The sequence below is a fragment of the Mirounga leonina genome, unplaced genomic scaffold, assembly GCF_011800145.1.
Source record: "Mirounga leonina isolate KUSES-001 unplaced genomic scaffold, KU_Mleo_1.0 Mir_115, whole genome shotgun sequence".
In the NCBI taxonomy this organism is placed as follows: domain Eukaryota; kingdom Metazoa; phylum Chordata; class Mammalia; order Carnivora; family Phocidae; genus Mirounga; species Mirounga leonina.
Window position 1 is genome coordinate 73,637,669 of NW_023270268.1, and position 20,627 is coordinate 73,658,295.

General features: G+C 40.7%; 1 protein-coding gene across 1 annotated transcript in view; it reads right to left on the bottom strand.

Moving 5' to 3' along the window:
• MCF2L2 (MCF.2 cell line derived transforming sequence-like 2) overlaps positions 1-20,627 on the bottom strand; it is a 239,307-nt gene that overhangs the window by 180,066 nt on the left and 38,614 nt on the right. The window contains exon 3 of the mRNA XM_034999667.1: positions 9,966-10,080. Coding sequence (XP_034855558.1) covers positions 9,966-10,080 — 115 coding nt within the window. The remainder of the gene's footprint in view (positions 1-9,965; positions 10,081-20,627) is intronic.

Genomic DNA, 20,627 nt, shown 5'->3' on the forward strand with positions numbered 1-20,627 from the left:
TGCAGTAAAAGAAACATTGATACATTTGATGATATAAAAATTCTACATGGCAAAAAACATCCCAAGCTAAGTGCAAGGACAATAAAAAGGTGAGAGGAAATACATGCAGCATACATCACAGATAAAGGGCTAATATCCCTAACCCATAAAGAAGTCTTAAAAATGGAGAGGAAGGTAAAGATTGAAAAAACCTCAATGGAAAAAAGAGTAAAGGCATGAACAGACAATTCATATATATATATAACTGGCTGGCTCAGTTGGTGGAGGGTGACTCTTGATCTCTGGGTTGTGGGTTCCAGCCTCATGCTGGGCACAGAGTTTACTTAAAAAAAAAAAAGTGAAGTGATAAAAGATGGAAAATATGAGAGAAAAGTTAAAGACACAGAAGAGAGATTTAGAAGATACAATATCCCTCTAATTTGAGTTCTGGAAGCAACAGAAAACAGACTTGGAGGGAAAAGATTTTAAAAATTAAAAATAAATTAAAAAAAAAAGAAGAAGAAAAAAAATTCTAAGCCTAAGACAGACTTGAATCTCCCGTTCAAAGGCCCAGTAGAATGAAAGAAAAAGTTTGAAATCAAACCTGCAAAACATAAAGAAAAAAAACTCCTATGAAAAAAAAGAATGAGGAGGAATGAGACTCAGATGTGAGAAAGAACGGCCTTGTTATCAGTAACACTGGCAGCTAGAAATCAATGCATCAAGGGGCACCTGGGTGGCTCAGTCGGTTGCACCACCCACTCTTGGTTTCTGCTTGGGTCATGATCTTGAGGTCGTGGGATCCAGCAGAACGATCCAGCTGAGTGCTCCACACTCAGCACCAAGTCTGCTTGAAATTTTCTGCCTCTCCTTCTGCCCCACCCTCCTGCTCTCACTCCTTCGGTCTTAAATAAATAAATAAATCTTTTTAAAAAGCAGCCAGGTTGCTTTCTGTTCAAAAAACAAAACAAGGAGCGCCTGGGTGGCTTGGTCAGTTAAGCGTCTGCCTTTGGCTCAGGTCATGATCCCAGGATCCTGGGATCAAGTACGGCATAGGGCTCCCTGCTCAGCAGGGAGTCTGCTTCTCCCCCTGCCCCTTACCCCACTCGTGCTCTCTCTCTTTCTCCCAAATAAATAAATAAATAAACTCTTTTAAAAAAATTAATGAAACAATGTTATTTTACATAAAAAAAATTATATACTCAAACTGCCAATCAAGTGTGAAGACAAAATGCAACCATTTTCTGACATTCAAGATCTTTTTTTTTTTAAGATTTTTAAATTTATTTATTTGAGAGAGAGAGCGCACGACCAGGGGGACGGGCAGAGGGAGAGGGAGAAGCAGGCTTCCCGCTGAGCAGGGAGCCCAACACAGAAGTCCATCCCAGGACCCCAGGATCATGACCTGAGCCGAAGGCAGACGCTTAACTGACTGAGCCACCAGGTGCCCCTTGACCTTTAAGATCTTGTAAGATTCACTTACCATACACCTTTTCTGAAAAAGAAACCACTTGACAGTTTTCCAGTGAAAATGAAATCACTGTGTTATATACCTGAAACTAATATAACAGTGTGTGTCACCTATACTTCAGTAAAAAAAAAAAAGAAAGAAAGAAAGAAAAAGAAGGAACAACCTTCCCAGAGATAAAATAAAAAGCAATCCCAGGTTGACAGATATCTGGTAGCAGTTTCAGACAGCAGCATCCCTGAATTATGAGGGTAAGCCAGAGAGCCTCAAAAAACATCTTTAAGAAAAAAATATACGTATTACATAAATTCTATGACAAAGAATCTGCAAGATAGTAATAATACAATATAGACATATGCTACTCTATAAATAAGAAAAAAAGAAAGGCAATTAGAAATGTCAAGGGAAAAAGTATATAAATAAAAGTCGTTGCCTAAGTCTGAAATGAATTAAATTGTGGCATGATTTTGAGCAACTGATGGATTTTTACAAAGAGAACCCATTTTACCTGCACACATGCAACACTCCTTTGAGTGGAGACAGGTTTAATGAGATACACTACATTTCTCCCTCTAGAGTCTAATGATATTACATAAATAAATGCATTTTACTGATTTCTGTGATTGAGAATCAACCTATAGTCAAAGAAAAAACCCATGTATAGTAAAAATGTAAAATATAAGTCTTACCAACTGAAAGAAAGTGGTATATAGGTAGAAGAACTTGAAGTTTGAGAGAGAATAAAGAAAGATGGAAATGTATAGTAGAAAATCAACAAATATTATCTAAGGTTGCTGGATCACCAGACAGAAGTTAACTGTGTTCTTTAAATTTATCACGGTAAACATTACATGATCTAAAAATAATAATGTAAATAACAAAACTTAGGGGGTGAAAGGGAGCAAGGACAGAGAAACATCATAGTATGCAAAATTCATTTTTCATAGCAAAGAGTCACAAGATATTGTCTAAAGATGATAAATCAAAAAATAAAAACATAAACATGTAAATTAGCACCATGGAGATCACCACCATAACATTATCTGAAAACTTCATGATGTGCTGGAAATAGCACTGAGCCAGGAGCCAGGAAATCTAAGTCCTAAGCTTCACTTTTCCCCATCTATGTATACTTATACAAGTTTTTTTCTTCTACCTGGTCTTAATATCCATCTTTGTAAATGTGGATAGTTCTCAAAGTGTGGTCCTCAGACCAGCAGCAGCATCATCTCCTGGGAACTTATTAGAAATGAAATTATTTGGCTTCGCCCAAACCTACTGAATCAGAAACTCTGGAGTGGGGCCAGCAATCTGTATTTTAACAAGTCCCCCAAATGATTCTGATGCATGCTAATGTCTGAGAACAATCAACAGGGGCCAACAAACTGCAGTCCATGTGCCAAATCCACTCCATGCCCATTTTGTAAATAAAGTTTTATTGCAACACAGCCACACTCATTGGTTTATATATTATCTATATTTGCTTCTGAGCAACAACAGCAGAGTTCAGTAGTTGAGGTGGAGATCATATGGCCTGCAAAGTCTAAAATATTTATTCTCTGGTCCTTTCCAGAAAAAGTTTGATAACTTTCAACCTAGAATATTCTGACTGATAATACTGATTGCACATCATTATTAAATTTAATTCAATGTTTATCACCCCAGTGAGGTTGTAAAGATATTCAATCAGAAAGATATTTGTGTTAATAGTGTCTAGAGTCCTTTAATAAATAAGGTATTATCGACCGACTGAATCCTCCTCCCCCATCATTCTCAGGACCCCTTAAAACAGTAAGTAACACATAGTAAAGAACCATGTAATAATTAGTAAATCAATAAGTAGTATAAAAAATAAAATAAACAGCAAAAGTCAACACCCTCTGTGGCTCACGGAGTCTTAGGAAACATTATTGACCACATAATGACTGGTGGAAGGCATGATGAGTTGATTTTTAAAAAGCAACATTCATATTTTAAAGTCAATACTGCACCCAATATATGGGGCACCTGGGTGGCTCAGTCATTAAGCGTCTGCCTTCGGCTCAGGTCATGATCCCAGAGTCCTGGAATCGAGCCCTGCATCGGGCTCCCTGCTCAGCGGGAAGCCTGCTTCTCCCATTCCCACTCCCCCTGCTTGTGTTCCCTCTCTCGCTGTGTCTCTCTCTGTCAAATAAATAAATAAAATCTTCAAAAAAAAAAAAATACTGCACCCAGTATCTTCTCCAATTTCATCTCAATTCTTCAGATCACCCCATCACCAAAACAACACACATCATATAATAACTAGATGAGGCTGTTTATTTCAGGTTGTGGCAATTCTCTTCTTTATAATTCATAATACTGCTGAATAACACCAAATTCCAGATATTAACAACCATTAGCACCCACGAATTCAAGCAAGAGGCTGTGCTTTGAATGTCTAAAGAAACCTAAATTGAACATAATCAGAAAAGGCAAAGTGGGCTCCTATCTGAACTGGACAGGTGACACAAAGCAGGATAGTAAAGATATTCTAAAGCAAATGAACAAAGAAAAGCCATTATGCACACACTAGGTCACCCTACTGGTGAGAAGAGCTGTCAGACTCCTAGCTCTTACACAGAGAAGGACAGGAATCTAGCACATTAAATTGCTTTCTCTGCCCCCTGGAATAGTTCATTCAAATTCTCTTGGCATATAAGACTTCTTTACCAGTGTCACCATTTATTCATAACAAATCCATGGGGTGCTCTCTAATTTTGAGCCTTAGCTGGGTGTCTAAAGTCTGGCCTCTCAAAGCATCCCTCCTGAGGGCTGAAGCAAATACACCGACCTTGGGCAATGCAGCAGGCCAACAAAACTCCCCACCTTGGACCTCTATGCTTAGAAGTCAAATGAATGATTCCATCTCCCTGACTCTGGGGAGCAATTCCACGGCCAGTCCACAAAATAACGGACCTCACTCTTGCCACTCAATCAAAAGCACTTTTCCAATTAATGCCATTCAAAGCCACTTAAAAACAGGGGCTTTCCTACAGCCTTCATAACAGTAAGAGGCCCAGAATGAATTTACTTCTGTGGTGGGGCTGGTTTCCACAGCTGACAAATTGTTATAATCCCATTCAGTTTTTTAATACAAAGGAATAGCTCTCATTATAATTCACAAGGCAAATAGTAATAGTGTCCTTCTCCCCTCCTTTCCTAAAGTAGAAAGGCCAGATAACGTTCTATCAGACAGCATATCATAAATGAGGATATGACTCATCTCAAAGACTATTAATCAGGCTCTATGGGAGGAAAATGGATATAGGAGAATTCACCAAACAAAAACAGACCTCTCAACAGATTCATTATAGAAAAGACCCTTTAGAAACAGTAAATAATCATAAAATTACCACTGTTACGAAATACAACTCTTATACCATCTAATAAAAGTACTTTCTCCAATCCCTTTCAAATAATGAACTCAGAACTATAAGTAAAACAAAGAAACTGAATAGAGTAGTTCAGTAATAAAAATACATGCTTAGTTATACAAATATTGATTCTGAGAAAAACAACTGTGATCTAAAAATAGCTAACCATCTCAGTTGTTCAGAATGTTTTACCAATGCCTTTTCAAGCCATTTGGCTGCAATCGGTAGCCACAGGAGACCTGTTTTAAGTGACAGTATCTTACATAATACCTCTGAGAAACTGACTCCTAGGATTATCCTGCTCTTGTTACGAGACAAATTCTGAAAACCCTTAGTAGTATAGACACATAGCGGATGGTACTTGATAGGCTAAAGTGAGCCCTCAGTTGTTATTGGAAACATAACGGTGATGTGACAATGACACAACCATATATATTTTAATACCCTGAGATCCATGTGGGAAGATTTCTAACTCAAGAGTTATGTACGACATTTAATTCACAAAGAAATCGCAGAGTCAGGAAGCTCAGGAAATAGAATTTTTGGCCTATGTTGCATTTAAGAAGAAATATAGAACCATGAAAACAAAAGTAAAAGATTTGGGTACTGTCTTCCCTCTGTCTTTCAACTTCCCCACATGCCCCACTACTGCATCTTATCCAAAAGCTAAGCCTGACCCCACATTTTCTTCCTCACACCTCAAATGCCTCGTCCCTTCCCCACAGTGCCTCCCTGCCAGCCCTAGCACAGTGAGTCTCACCCTTGGGGGCACACTGGAAGCACCTGTGGAGCTTCCAGCACTACAGAAGCCTAGGTTCCACCCCCAAAAAATTCTGATTTCATTAGTCTGAGCTCTGGTCTGGGTATCAGGATTTTTTAAAAACTCCCCAAGTGATCCTGGAGCGCCTGGGTGGCTCAGTCGGTTAGGTGTCCAACTCTTGGTTTCAGCTCAGGTCATGATCTCATGCGTCGTGGGATTGAGCCCTGTGTTGGTCTCCATGCTCAGCGCAGAGTCTGCTTGAGATTCTCTCTCCTTCTCCCTACCCCTTGCTTGTGCATGTGCTTGTGTACACATGCACACGCGGTCTCTCTCTCTCTCTCTCAAATAAATAAGGGGCACCTGGATGGCTCAGTCAGTTAAGCATCTGACTTCAGTTCAGGTCATGATCTCAGGGTCCTGGGATCGAGCCTGGGATAGAGCCCACATAGAGCTTCCTACTCAGCAGGGAGTCTGTCCCTCTCTCTCTCTCTCCCTCCCTCTGGTCCTTCCCCCAACCCCCATGCGCTCTTGTGCACGCTCTCGAGCACACTCTCTCTCTCTCAAATAAATAAATAAAATCTTTTGAAATTTATTTAAAAAAAAATTTTTTTTAAACAAAATCTTAAAAAAAAAAAAACCAACTCCCCAAAATTCCCTAATGTGCAGCTAGGATGGAAACCACTGTCCTAGCACACTTTTGGTAAGGAAGAGCCAGGCAAAGTAGCAAAATAAAACAAGATGAGACAATCAAAACCAAAATGAGGGCTCAATTCCACATGCCCAGACAAGCAGTGAGATCTATGAATATGATTCCTAAAGCCAAGCACCATCATCAGTTTCTCACTCTCCCCCTCCCTAACCCTGACCAGCACCTTTCTGTCCATCCCTTTCTACCCAGTCCTCCTGCTATCAAACTAGCTCACTCTCCTTCATTTTGCACCTGTCCCAGTGTAGAAGCCCCTAATCAGTCTCCCTGCCTCCTCTTCTGGCTCCGTCTGATCCACCGTGCACACCACTACCAGACTGATCTGGTCGTCATTCTCCTCGAAACCTCCAATGGCCTCTTCGTGCTCACTATGTCTAAACTCCTTAACTTGGTGGAAAAGGCCTTACCTAGCCTGTTTCCAGATGTCTTTCCAGCTCTCATTTCTCACTACTGTCTAAAAAGGAGCCTCACTCTGTTCTGATCAACCTGCATGGTCTATAATTCCCCAAACATACTCTATTTAAAACTTCAAAATTCAGGGGACATTGGAAATAGAAGCCAAACGTTTTGCCCCAGACCACTCAGCTAGTGAGCAGTAGAATGTGGATTTCATTCCAGATCGGGGCTGTGTCCAAAGCTGTTAAACACCACCCTATTCTCTCTCTCTGGAATGTCACCTTCCATATCTACCTGTGGAAATCTTACCTATCTTTCAAGGCTATTCGTTCCTAAAGCTTTCCTTGTTATTCTTGTCTGAAGTGACTTTTCTTTCTTCTGACTTTCTTTAGCACTTTGTTCGCATATTTCACAAAATATCATGACAAAAGAGTCCTGTGACAAGCTTCTTGAGGTTCAAGATACACTGTTATGGCCTCATTGGTCCTTTATAGCAACTAACGGAACCATCCACACTGTTGGCACACAGCAAAGTTCTGGTGAAGAACGAGCTGCCGTGGGAAGTTTTCTGTCCTCACCCAACCCAGCCACAGTGAGAGGTCCTTATTAATTTCAAGCACAGAGGTATCCTTTCCCTACCCTGGGTATCCTGCCATCCTCCTCTTCAAGTGCATCAATTCTTCCTTGTTCTATATCATGAGCCCTCTGCCAACTGCCTATAAAACATTTTGCAGCCTGGGAAGGGCTCTGTTGCCTGGCAACCACTAAGATTTAGAAAGATGCATATGATGGTAAGTAGGAATCATAAAAGAAACAGGGGTAGTTTTATTCTTTGGAACCTGAAATGGAACCTGGACAGTAAGGTTCAGGTCAAATTCCCATTTTGGGCCTTCTTACCCCTTGTCTCTGTTTTAAATAGGGGTGGGGCAGCAAGTGGGGTATGAGCAAATGCCAGGAAGAGGAAAGGGTAATAACTGGTCAGACAGCTATTCTTTCTCAAGAACAAAAGCATTCTAGGAAAGGGGAAAACTCCTTGTTTACAAGAAATTATATAAGGAACAGAGGGCAGAAAAAAGACACCAGGCCAAAACATTAGTCCCTGATTTTGTCTTCTCTTCTACATCTGGGAGATAGGGGTTCTACCCTTCAATGTTTCTCTCTACACTGGCACTGCCATCCACAGATGGCACTCAGTGTATGCTTCTCGGCGTGACTCAGAAAATGCTCAAGTACAAGATGAAAACCACCCATTTTGTTTAGCATATGATTGCATCTGGGGATTCAGGAAAATTAGATGGTGAGTTTAAAACAAACATAATGAGAATGGGGGGGCCACGTCCACCTGTTGCCCACCTCCCTGATTACCCCCTTCCTTTGCTGCTCCCCATGGAAGGAGAAGTTCCTAAATTGATGGGTCACTGTTTTAGAATGCAATCGAGCCAAAGAGGGGGACCAGGTTCAACTCCCTATAAACCAGGGAGGTAAAGTCAGGAAGACTGGGGTTCCCCTCTCTTCTGTCAGCAGCCTCCTTCTCACTCTATAATAAATACTCATTGATTGAAATGAATTATATCAGAACTGGAAGTTCCACCAACAATACTTCTTGAGAACCTACTATGTGCTGGGCACTGCGCTAGGGCTAGAGATAAAAGAGAAAACAAAACAAAACCAAAGCATTGGCCCCTACTTGAGTTGTTCAGTCTAATGGGAAATGCAGAAATAACTTCCATATACTATATAAGGGGTAAAATCAGGAGTCTATGGAAATTAAGAGTCTATGAGAGCAGAACTGAAGTCAGGGAAGGAGCCCTTGAAGAAATGAGATCAGACCGAGGGCTGATGAACGTGAAGAAGATAGCCAGATCAAGAAGGGTGGGAAAGGTGCCCAGCAGAGAACCACTTGAGCTCAGCCCAGAGACATACAGCATCCTTCCTTCAAATCAATAAAACCCCAAATCCTCACGTGTCTGTGTAATACATGCCATATTCAGGGATCAAAGGTACAAAGGAAGGGAACTGGTGAAATATAATTTAAGCACTAAACTTTGAAGAAGTACATTAAATAGAAATCCATAGCCTTCCCTGAAAAAAGAAGAAAGGTAACAAGCAAACACAAAAACCAAAAAAACTTTTAGAGTGAGTTTGGTTAAAGCAAACAACTCAACTGCCTGATCTCCACAGGTGGGATGAAACACCAGGTGGCCTTTCAATCACAAAGCTGGTGTTAACCTCGAAATCACATGAGGCAGACAGAAGGCAAGCTAAAGAGCACACACATGGCCTAACCTCACAGCAGTTAAGTGAGAGAAGATGTCATAAACACTATAACCCCATGGAAGGCAGGGCCTTTCCTGGCTGGAGAGTGGACACGGCACTAAGAGTTGGTTCTGACCCCACTCCCAGCTCGATCTCTGTCTGTGAAATGGTTGTCACCAATATGAACTCTGTCCCACACTCCACACCTTGGATGCCTGGGTGTTTACTGACTTCACTGGATAAAAGTATGAGGCCCGGGTTAGAGAGAGTGGAAACAGCAGATGCCAAAAACATCTTTGTCAAGGTCTTAGCTATAAGCACAGTTTTTATTCCTTTGCCTCTCTTACCTGTCCATCTGAATAGGGCAGGTATAAAATCTTCCCCTAAATTCCTTATTTGGGGGAGATAACTAAATTAACTCCATGGGGCGCCTGGGTGGCTCAGTTGGTTAAGCGACTGCCTTCGGCTCAGGTCATGATCCTGGAGTCCCTGGATCGAGTCCCGCATCGGCAGGGAGCCTGCTTCTGCCTCTGACCCTCCCCCCTCTCATGTGCTCTCTCTCTCTCAGTCTCTCTCTCTCAAATAAATAAATAAAATCTTTAAAAAAAAAAAATTAACTCCTAAAATGGCTTGACCTCCTTGAACAATGGACATGTGTCCCAGATGACAGGCCCCAGGAAGCCAGAATTACTTTAATCCAGAGCAATGAATCTGAAGGCACAAAGTCAGCATTAGCTATTCAGTCAATGTTTCATTCACTCAACAATGTTTATTGAGTACCCCCTATGTGCACACCAGAGTCAAAATGGACATTCATTTATCACTGTTTTCTAGACTCTTCCCCCATCCGTTGTCTGTGATGGATAAATAAGAGAAATTGGCCAAGCTACATACTAGTGTGAGCCATGCTCAGGGAAAATTCCATCTCAGCCCAGCCCTGCCACATGGGAAATTCAGAATAAAGCCAGTGACTGGGAAGGCAGCAAACCGCTATGTTCAGCTCACCTGGGGATGCTAGTCAGGTAGGTCATGACATTCAGGAAGTCTTCCTCTGGGAGGTGTTTGAACCCCACAAACTCTGGAAAAGTGATGATGGGGGCACCATCTTTCCCTCGACCTCCTGCAACAAAAACGGGTGGTCAAGATGTTAATAAAATGTCTTGGTGTCACATCCTGCAGGTAAGGGACTTTGACTAATATCAAGTTGGGAGATAGATACTGGCCTCCCCCTTTTCTCTCTGTATTATTTCAGACTAGAATGTGGGAAGGTTGACATGGAACTATTTTGAACAAGTCTCTTCTTCATGCTTGCTCAAGTGATATTGTAAGAATTTACTTCTTAAATCCTTTGAAGATAGTTACTGTATAAAAGGTAGTATTAATTTAATTACTTTAGCATAGGTGGAACAGTAAATAATGCCAACACGAATATATAATATTGTTCTTCATTTTTGTAGTCAGTAAATATCAAAGGTAAAAGAGCATGGTGGTTAAGAGAGTTCATTCTAAAATCAGGCAGCCCAAGATGCGTGGCTGGGTGGCTCAGTCGGTTGAGCATCTGCCTTTGGCTCAGGTCATGATCCTGGAGTCCTGGGATTGGGCTCCCTGATCAGCAGGGAGTCTGCTTCCCCTCTCCCTCTGCCACTCACCCAGGCTCCCCCAGCTCGTGCTCTCTCTCTCTCTCTCTCTCAAATAAATAAATAAATAAATAAATAAAGTTTTAAAAATAAAAAATAAAATCAGACAGCCTGGTTCAAATCCTGTTTTGTCACTTGATTTCTATGTGATTTTATGCAAGATACTTAATCTAAATAGGAGTTTCCATTATATATAGATAGATAGATATAGATAGATATAGATATTATATGTGTGTGTATATATATATATATATATATCTCATAAGAATAATACTTGTACCTACCTCAAAAGGTATTGTGAGGATTAAGTGAGACCATATATGAAAAGCACCTTAGTAGAGCACTTATTACATATAAGTGCTCAATAAATAGTGACCATTATTATGGTTATAATTATTACAAGGAGGAAATAATCATCTGCCCTTCAATAATTGACCAACAGGGATATAAGACAGCACTGTGAAAACAGAAATGTAAAATTAATATTTAAATATTTGATCTATCAGAGCAGAGGTCACTAGATTAAATTAAATAGATTCCATTTCTTCATCTCCTTGCAGCTAGATGCAGCTATACGACTGAATTCTAGCCCCGTGGTTCCCAAACTGTGTCCCAGGTACCCAGAGAACCATGGTGAACTCGCAAAAGCACCGTGAATATTTTAAATTTTTGAGGGAAACAGCAAGAGTTGGCATCTATAGGACACCATGTGTGCTACTAGCTTGAGGTAGTTCACAATTCCAACATTAAATTGCCCTATATTCTTTTTTTTTTTCCCCCTATATTCTTTTGAAAGGAATTGCCTTGTTGTGAAGTTGGGATTTTGGTGGCTGCTGAGATAAAGAGCAAGTGTAGTATGAAAAGGAATGTAGAACAGGAAATGAGGGTGGTGATGTTCAGTCTCATTCCAAGGCTTGAGATTATTGTAGTTACCTAAGAATGCAATTTAAACATTACTTTTTCTTTCAATTTATGTGTTTTGTGTTTTTTTTTTCGAACGGCTACTAAGTTCTAAGGATATACAGACTTACTAAGTTGTTTTAACTATTAGGTATTGCTTTTGGCCAAGAAGGGCTGTGGAAATACTAAGATAGACTGAGATATCTATCTGAGACTGAAAAACTAAGGCACCAAGAACTGAGAAAGCTGGGGGACCTATGCTCTAGCCAATGGGTTAAGAGCTGAATTGCTGGGAGCATCTTCCAGGTTATGCCCATGGAGGAAAACTACTTTAAGAAAAATAAAGGCTCCCAAGTGAAGCCAACTACAAATGACTGCATGGATTACACATCTAATGAAAGAGGTAGGGCAGGGTGTGGTTTAATGAGAATTGTGTGATTAATGAGGGTGTGGGATCAATGAAGAAATTACAAAAGAGGGAGACTCAGAGAAGCAAAGGCGGGCCATGTACTGTCAATGCTTTCCTAAGGAGAGAGGAGCCTGGCCCATGATCACGAGAATCTAGACCATGTCAACAGGCTATTTGATGACACCACGATTAAGATCATCCAATCCACTCTGCTGCTCTGAGTCCACACCTGATAAGCATCTTCTGCTTATACTCTGACTTTCCATGTACATTTGTTTCCAGGGCAAAAATGTGCTGTCAGGCAAACATGAGTATTTGTATCATGTAAAGAGTAAGACAGCCTTGTGGTTTTCTACACCAGTCTCTTCTAGGTACTGTTAATGTGGGGTTAAGCTCTCAAGAGACCAATCACTGTGGAATGAAACTGTGTGATGCTTGTCTGGTTGTCATTCTTCTCCAGGAAGTATCTCTTTATTAATTCTACATGTTTATTTTAAATTTTAAAGAAAGTTACCTGCAGATTAGATGCTTGTCAAACTTTGACATGGCAATTAAGCTGCCTCAATAATTTGACTGAAAACAACTTAAATCCGGATACTATCGGCTTTCACCTCATATTCTTCCTCTTTGCAGTTTTATAGCCATAGGAAGTCTTAGATAAATGCAAATTAAGAGAATTTACATCTCTAGTAAGGCTAAAATTAGATGCATTATAACACTGTACTAATTGCATAACCAATATTTGCCAAGAAAATGGCTAAAACATTTCAAGGACTCAAAACACCCTAAAATATTCATTAAGATAGGATTATACTACTTAACGATTTTGCCTTTCATTGTTAATTATAAATTAAAGCTCTTCACACCTCAGTAGAGAAAGACAAGTGGAGTGTTCTTATATCTTGGTTAATACCGATACTGAACACCACCCGCTGTTGAACATTAACCCTAAGAGACAGAAGCCCCAAGGAGACAGAGCTAAGCCTCGATACAGGCATTGACAACCCACAGCAACGCATTCGGTGCCACCTTGTGAGAATACATGGAAATGCAAAAGGATGAGAGTGTACCAAAGAGGTAGTCCTATTCAAGGAAAATAGAGAAAGCCAAAGTTAAGTAAAATGGTGACTTAAATAAATGTCATTACTCATGGTATAATTTTCACCTGTTCATTAAACGGAAGAGGACTAGGTTTACTGCAGAAAACAGTAAGTTCTTGGGATACATAAGACTATTCCCATGAGGGTCTGGGTGTTGGCTGGCACTTCTATCCTACAGAGGAGAATTTAGAACACTAGGAAATCCTACAGGAAGATGGTGAAGACCAACAATGAAAGAGAGAGTGAGTCAGTTAGCTGCTATTTGCCTTCCAAAATCCATTTTCCTTTTCTCTCTGTACAAAAAAACTGATTTTAGCTAGGAAAATGGTAATGCCACTTCTTGGGAGGCACTTCAGAAATTTCAGGGCCTGGGAAACCAAATAATCTATCCTAGATAATAAAGAATTGTCCCACATCCTGTGTGATTTCTGAATACCTTAATAGAAACTCATTATAAGTGAAAAATCCATTTATAGTGAACAGATCCTATAAATTCTGTTTCATACATAATAATAAAGGGTTTTTAAATATTTTCCATCTTATTGAGATATAATTGACATATAATATGGTATTAGTTTAAGGTATATATATAATGATTCAATATATATATATAGTAAAATGATCGCCACAATAAGCTTAATTAACATCCATCACCTCAAAAATGACCTTACAAACTCTTCAGATCTAATCTCTTAGCAATTTTCAAATACACAATACGGTACCGTTAACTATAGTCACCACGCTGTACATTCCATCCCCAGAATACATTTATCTTGTAACTGGAAGTCTGTACTTTTGACCACTTTCCTACATTTCCCCCACCCCCACCCTGCCTCTGGCAACCACCAATCTTTATCTGTTTCTATGAGTTCAGTTTTTTTTTAGATTCCACATACAAGTAAAATGGTAAAGTATTTGCCTTTCCTTGTCTAACTTCTTTCACTTAGCATAACACCCTCAAGGTCCACCCATGGTGTCACAAATCAGAAAATTTTTTTTTTTTTAAAGATTTTATTTATTTATTTGAGAGAGAGCACATGAGAGGGGGGAGGGCCAGAGGGAGAAGCAGACTCCCCGCTGTGCAGGGAGCCCGATGCGGGACTCGATCCCGGGACTCCAGGATCATGACCTGAGCCGAAGGCAGTCGCCCAACCAACTGAGCCACCCAGGCGCCCAATCAGAAATTATTTTTAAATGGTTTAAATATATACTGAATTTTTCAGGAATGCAACTACCCTATAAATTGAAGGAAGGTAATACTTTGTTCAGAACTGTATCAACAATCGTTACTCTTTTGGAAAATCACTACAGTAAGGCCACCCGGGGGTCTGATCACCCACACCACACCCAGCATTTGCAGCTACCACATTCATGATGACTCTGAGTACCTGACCACTTCATTTTTTTTCCTAGTATAGCTAGAAATACATATTGAAATACGTATTATTTTACTACTCTTACTTTCCTTTCATTTCTCCTCTACTACTCTCCTTTACACTTTCTTTTTTTCAGTATATGCATAAATAAGGGGTAGCTAGTCACACTCCGTGAGCACACAACTAAACTACATTTGCTAGCTTCCCATGATATTAAATGTATCCATCTAACTGATCCAAGTTCAAGTCAATGGTATGTGGTATGTGCTGTTGCTGAGCTGAGGCTTTTAAGGAGCCTTATGCTCGGGGCGCCTGGGTGGCTCAGTCGTTGAGCGTCTGCCTTCTGCCTTCGGCTCAGGTCATGATCCCAGCATCCTGGGATTGAGCCCGCATTGGGCTCCCTGCTCAGCGCGAAGCCTGCTTCTCCCTCTCTCACTCCCCCTGCTTGTGTTCCTGCTCTCATCATCTCTCTCTCTGTGTCAAATACATAAATAAAATCTTTAAAAAAAAAAAAAAAAAGAAGAAGAAGCAGTATGCTCTCTTTTCCCTGTCTGCTTTCTGGATACAGATAATAAGATGGCCACAAAATGGATAATAGTAACATGAGCCATAAAGTGGAAGGAACCTTCATGTGTAATGAAGATGGAGAAAAGTCATCTGCTGACCATGAACGTACATGCTGAACTGCTCCAAGAGAAATAACTAAATTTCTGTTTTGTTTGTTTGAACTACTATACACTTCGGAGTCTATTTGGTATAGCTGTTCAGCCCACCCTAACTAATACAGGTTATGGTATCCCTAAATTTCAGTTCAGAATAGTGGAGGACAATACAAGTCATTTGTTATAAAAAGAAGGATTTCAGTCCAACCTGATTGAGAACCATTTCTGTAGTCTACACTTCTCAGTACAATAGCCACTGGACTTATATGGCTGTTGAGCACGTGCAATATAACCAATCCAAATTGAGATGTGCTGTAAGTGTGAAATACAAACTAGATTTCCAAGACTTAGTATGAAAAAAACGTAAAGTATCTCAACAATAATTTTGAATATTGATGATTTGTTGGAATGATATTTTAGATATATTGGGTTAAATTAAAATGCTATTAAAATTAATTCCATGTGTTCCTCCTTGCTTTTTTAAATATTGTTACTACAAAATTAAAAGTACATATGTGGGTCACAGTAAATTTCTTTTAAACAGTACTGCTCTCTACACCTTCTTGCATTGGTTCTCATTTCCTGGATGCCAAGTTACTAACTCTATCTCTGATTTAGACAGAAGTTTTGACTCTGGTCAGTTCCTTAATTTGACAGTCTCCATTGTTTCAGTGAGAATTTCCCACTTGCTGGGAGGGAACACTGTCGACTCCACAAGCCTGAGTATTTTATGCCTCCATTATTAATTATTTCTAAAAGGTGTTATGTGAGAGAGAGGGGGAACTTCAGACAATGATTCCAAGGGGAGGAAATAACCATTAAAAGAAAAAGAAAATGATAATTCCTTTTAATTAGAGGAAAGTATTATGGTAGATACTGATAAATGGCTAATCTCCCGACCACCTTCTACTATAGCCATTTCAAAGCTAAATGTTTGCCTTTTCTGACTCCCTTGCTGGTAGAAATGGCTACATGACACAGTTCCAGGATGACACATAAGCAGAAGTCTACTGAGAGCTTCTGGGAAAGTTTTTGCTCTCCTGGCAAAAAGAATAGAAGAAACCAGCATTGCTCATTCACCTTCTTCCTGCTTTGGACACAGACTTGATATCTGGAGCTGCCGCAACCATACTGACATTAAGACTTTAAAAACAAGAGAAACATCGAGAGAAGCGCAAAGATGCACCCTTAATGTCATGGAGTCACTGATCCGATACAAGGAATTTCTACTTTTGGACCTCTTGTTTTGTGGCTTAGAAAACAAACAGACAAGTCCTATGGGCTAAGTTCTCTTATAGTCCGATACTATGCGAGGCACTTTCCTTAAAACAACCACTTTACCAATGAGAAACCTGAGGTTCACAACAACATCCTAACTGTGTTGGGATGTGAACCCAGAGTTGTCTGAGTCCAAAGCCTAGGGTGTTTTCACCACGCTAACCTGCTTATATTCTCTTGTTCCCTAGCTAAGCCCTAAATTTAGATATATCCCAAGTTCACTGGGAACATGCATTGTCTTTCAAGGTCAGAGCTACCAGAGGCCCAGCCCTGGTCACTCCCCAGTTCCTGCCGGTGGTCCCCGCTCACGGACCTGACCATCCAGAGGCCTCCAACCATCCGGCCCCCACCATGGGTCAGCCATCTCTCCTGCCAGCTGGGAGCACACTTGGAGCACAACAGGCCAGGCAACTGGAGCCTCGCTGAGAAAAAGGCCCCCTCCTGTCCTTCCCAGCATTCCTGATTGACGGGGCCTCTGGCCCTTCCCAGAGCTCAGTGGAATCTGTAGAAAAGTCTGCAGCTGGAATATCCTCACCCTGCTTGCCTGAATCAGGGAACGGAAAACTGCCGTGACCCCAGAGGCCATAGCTAGGTTGCCACAGTGATGGGAAAAGACCTAAGTCCAGGGACTTCTGTTTTACCACCACAGAGACACAGGCACCCACAACACCCTCCTTACTGACATTTGCTGCCACTTTCGGTAAGGACGAAAAGCAGACCTAGTAATTCCAAGAAAGTGCTGACTCAGAGAACCTAAGTTCTTCCTAAGAAGGGCAAACTTGAGGCCACAGGATGACGAGAGAAGCTCAAAAATGAAAGATTGTCTCTGCCACAGTCAAAGTGACTTTCCTAACACAGAGGTGTCCTCTTTGGCCCAGTGTGTGTTTCTATAGTTCTATGTTCTCCATTAAAGAGCGACAATTCTCTCTATTACTGACTTAGTTGTGGCACTTTACATCATTTCAACTGTGAGCATGGCTTGGCTTTGGTTCCTTATACAAACTATATCATGCCAAAAACTATTTCTTGTACTATAACCTTAAAATAAGCATTTTTATGGGATTAAAATATATCAGGAAAAAAAAGTCATTTAGTTGGTAGTTGCAATGCTAAGCATTTTTCATATACTATGTCTTTGATCCTCAAAATTATGATGATCCCACCCATTCATTCCCCAAATGAGGAAAGTGAGGCTTGGAGAACTAAGTTGCCCAAGGAGATGCAGCTGGCCAACAGCAGAACCTAGCTGTTGCCCTAGCTGTCTGATACCCATTTATTTATTGCCTCTGAGAAATAAGAATAGAGAGAAGCACCTCGGTAATATTCAAAAGGGGTAACTTTGGATCACTTAATGCATAAATTAATCAGTCACTGGACTCCTTCCCCAGATGAGCCGTTATATATGCCAGCATCCTGTGCTGGGGCATTCAAGTTTTGGTGTAAGGGTACAGAAATCCACTCCACCTCACCCATCATCCATTCCAGACCCTGATGCACGTGAGCCTTGCAGCCTTCTGTGGTATAAGGCTCTCCCTGTGAGAAGCTGTGAGACTGCACCTTCAGGAGGCTGGTTAGGTACCCCCACCAGGGCCAAGACCGTAGTGCCTAGGCCGGGGATGTGAGGAGCAGTCCTCACAGGACAGACCAGGAGGACTCGGATAACTTTGAACTGAGCTCCTATTATGTTACAGTTTCTGTTCCAAGCAATACAGGTAGAGATTTAAAAAAAAAAAAAAATGAGAACTTTGTACTTACAGAGCTTTCAGTGACTATATGAGCAGTGACCAATGTGGAGGAAAGACCAGAGAATTCCCCAGAATGTCTGGATTGTATAAGATGTCCCCACCTAGGATACAACTCTGGGATGGGGAGAGGTATTCCAATAACAGAGATTGCATTTCCCTTAAACTCAGTAAGATAAGGTCTTGGGAGCAGATTAAATATGATTTAAAGAAAGAAAAGAAATGTCGTTTTTTTTTAATTTTTTATTTTTATGTTAATCACTATACATCACATCATTAGTTTTTGATGTAATGTTCCATGATTCATTGTTTGTGCATAACACCCAGTGCTCCATGCAGAACGTGCCCTCTTTAATACCCATCACCAGGTGAACACATCTTCCCACCCTCCTCCCCTCCAGAACCCTCAGTTTGTTTTTTAGAGTCCATAGTCTCTCATGGTTCGTCTCCCCCTCCAATTTTCCCCCCTTCATTCTTCCCCTCCTGCTATCTACTTCCTTTTTTTTTTTCTTAACATATATTGCATTATTTGTTTCAGAGGTACAGATCTGTGATTCAACAGTCTTGCACACTTCACAGCGTTCACCATAGCACATACCCTCCCCAATGTCTATCACCCAGCCACCCCATCCCTCCCACTCCCACCACTCCAGCAACCCTCAGTTTATTTCCTGACATTAAGAATTCCTCATATCAGTGAGGTCGTATGATACATGTCTTTCTCTGATTGACTTATTTCGCTCAGCATAACACCCTCCAGTTCCATCCACGTCCTTGCAAATGGCAAGATCTCATTCCTTTTGATGGCTGCATAATATTCCATTGTATATATATACCACATCTTCGTTATCCATTCATCTGTCAATGGACATCTTGGCTCTTTCCACAGTTTGGCTATTGTGGACATTGCTGCTATAAACATCGGGGTGCATGTACCCCTTCGGATCCCTACATTTCTATCTTTGGGGTAAATACCCAGTAGTGCAATTGCTGGATCATATGGTAGCTCTATTTTCAACTTTTTGAGGAACCTCCATACTGTTTTCCAGAGTGGCTGCACCAGCTTGCATTCCCACCAACAGTGTAGGAGGCTTCCCCTTTCTCCACATCCCCGCCAAGATGTGTCGTTTCCTGACTTGTTAATTTTAGCCATTCTGACTGGTGTGAGGTGGTATCTCATTGAGGTTTTGATTTGGATTTCCCTGATGCTGAGTGATGTTGAGCACTTTTTCATGTGTCTGTTGGCCATTTGGATGTCTTCTTTGGAAAAATGTCTGTTCATGTCTTCTGCCCATTTCTTGATTGGATTCTTTGTTCTTTGGGTGTTGAGTTTAATAAGTTCTTTATAGATTTTGGATACTAGCCCTTTATCTGATATGTCATTTGCAAATATCTTCTCCCATTCTGTCGGTTGTGTTTTGGTTTAGTTGACTGTTTCTTTTGCTGTGCAAAAGCTTTTTATCTTGATGAAGTCCCAATAGTTCATTTTTGCCCTTGCTTCCCTTGCCTTTGGTGAGGTTTCTAGGAAGAAGTTGCTGCGGCTGAGGTCAAAGAGGTTGCTGCCTGTGTTCTCCTTTAGGATTCTGATGGACTCCTGTCTCACATTGAGGTCTTTCAACCACTTGGAGTCTATTTTTGTGTGTGGTGTAAGGAAATGGTCCAGTTTCATTCTTCTGCATGTGGCTGTCCAATTTTCCCAACACCATTTGTTGAAGAGACTGTCTTTTTTTCCATTGGACATTCTTTCCTGCTTTGTTGAAGATTAGTTGACCGCAGAGTTGAGGGTCCATTTCTGGGCTCTCTATTCTCTTCCATTGATCTATCTGTCTGTTTTTGTGCCAGTACCATATGTCTTGATGATGACAGCTTTGTAATAGAGCTTGAAGTCCGGAATTGTGATGCTGCCAGCTTTGCCCTTCTTTTTCAACATTCCTCTGGTTATTCGGGGTCTTTTCTGGTTCTATACAAATTTTAGGATTATTTATTCCATTTCTTTGAAAAAAGTGGATGGTATTTTGATGGGGGATTGCATTGAATGTGTAGACTGCTCTAGGTAGGATTGACATCTTCACAATATTTGTTCTTCCAATCCATGAGCATGGAACGTTTTTCCATTTCTTTGTGTCTTCCTCAATTTTTTTCATGAGTATTTTATAGTTTTCTGAGTACAGATCCTTTGTGTCTTTGGTTAGATTTATTCCTAGGTATCTTATGGTTTTGGGTGCAATTGTAAATGGGATCGACTCCTTAATTTCTCTTTCTTCTGTCTCGTTGTTGGTGTATAGGAATGCCACTGATTTCTGTGCATTGATTTTATATCCTGCCACTTTACTGAATTCCTGTATGAGTTCTAGCAGTTTTGGGGTGGAGTCTTTGGGGTTTTCCACATAAAGTATCATATCATCTGCAAACAGTGAGAGTTTGACTTCTTCTTTGCTGATTTGGATGCCTTTTATTTCTTTTTGTTGTCTGATTGCTGTGGCTAGGACTTCTAATACTATGTTGAATAGCAGTGGTGATAGTGGACATGCCTGCCGCGTTCCTGACCTTAGGGGGAAAGCTC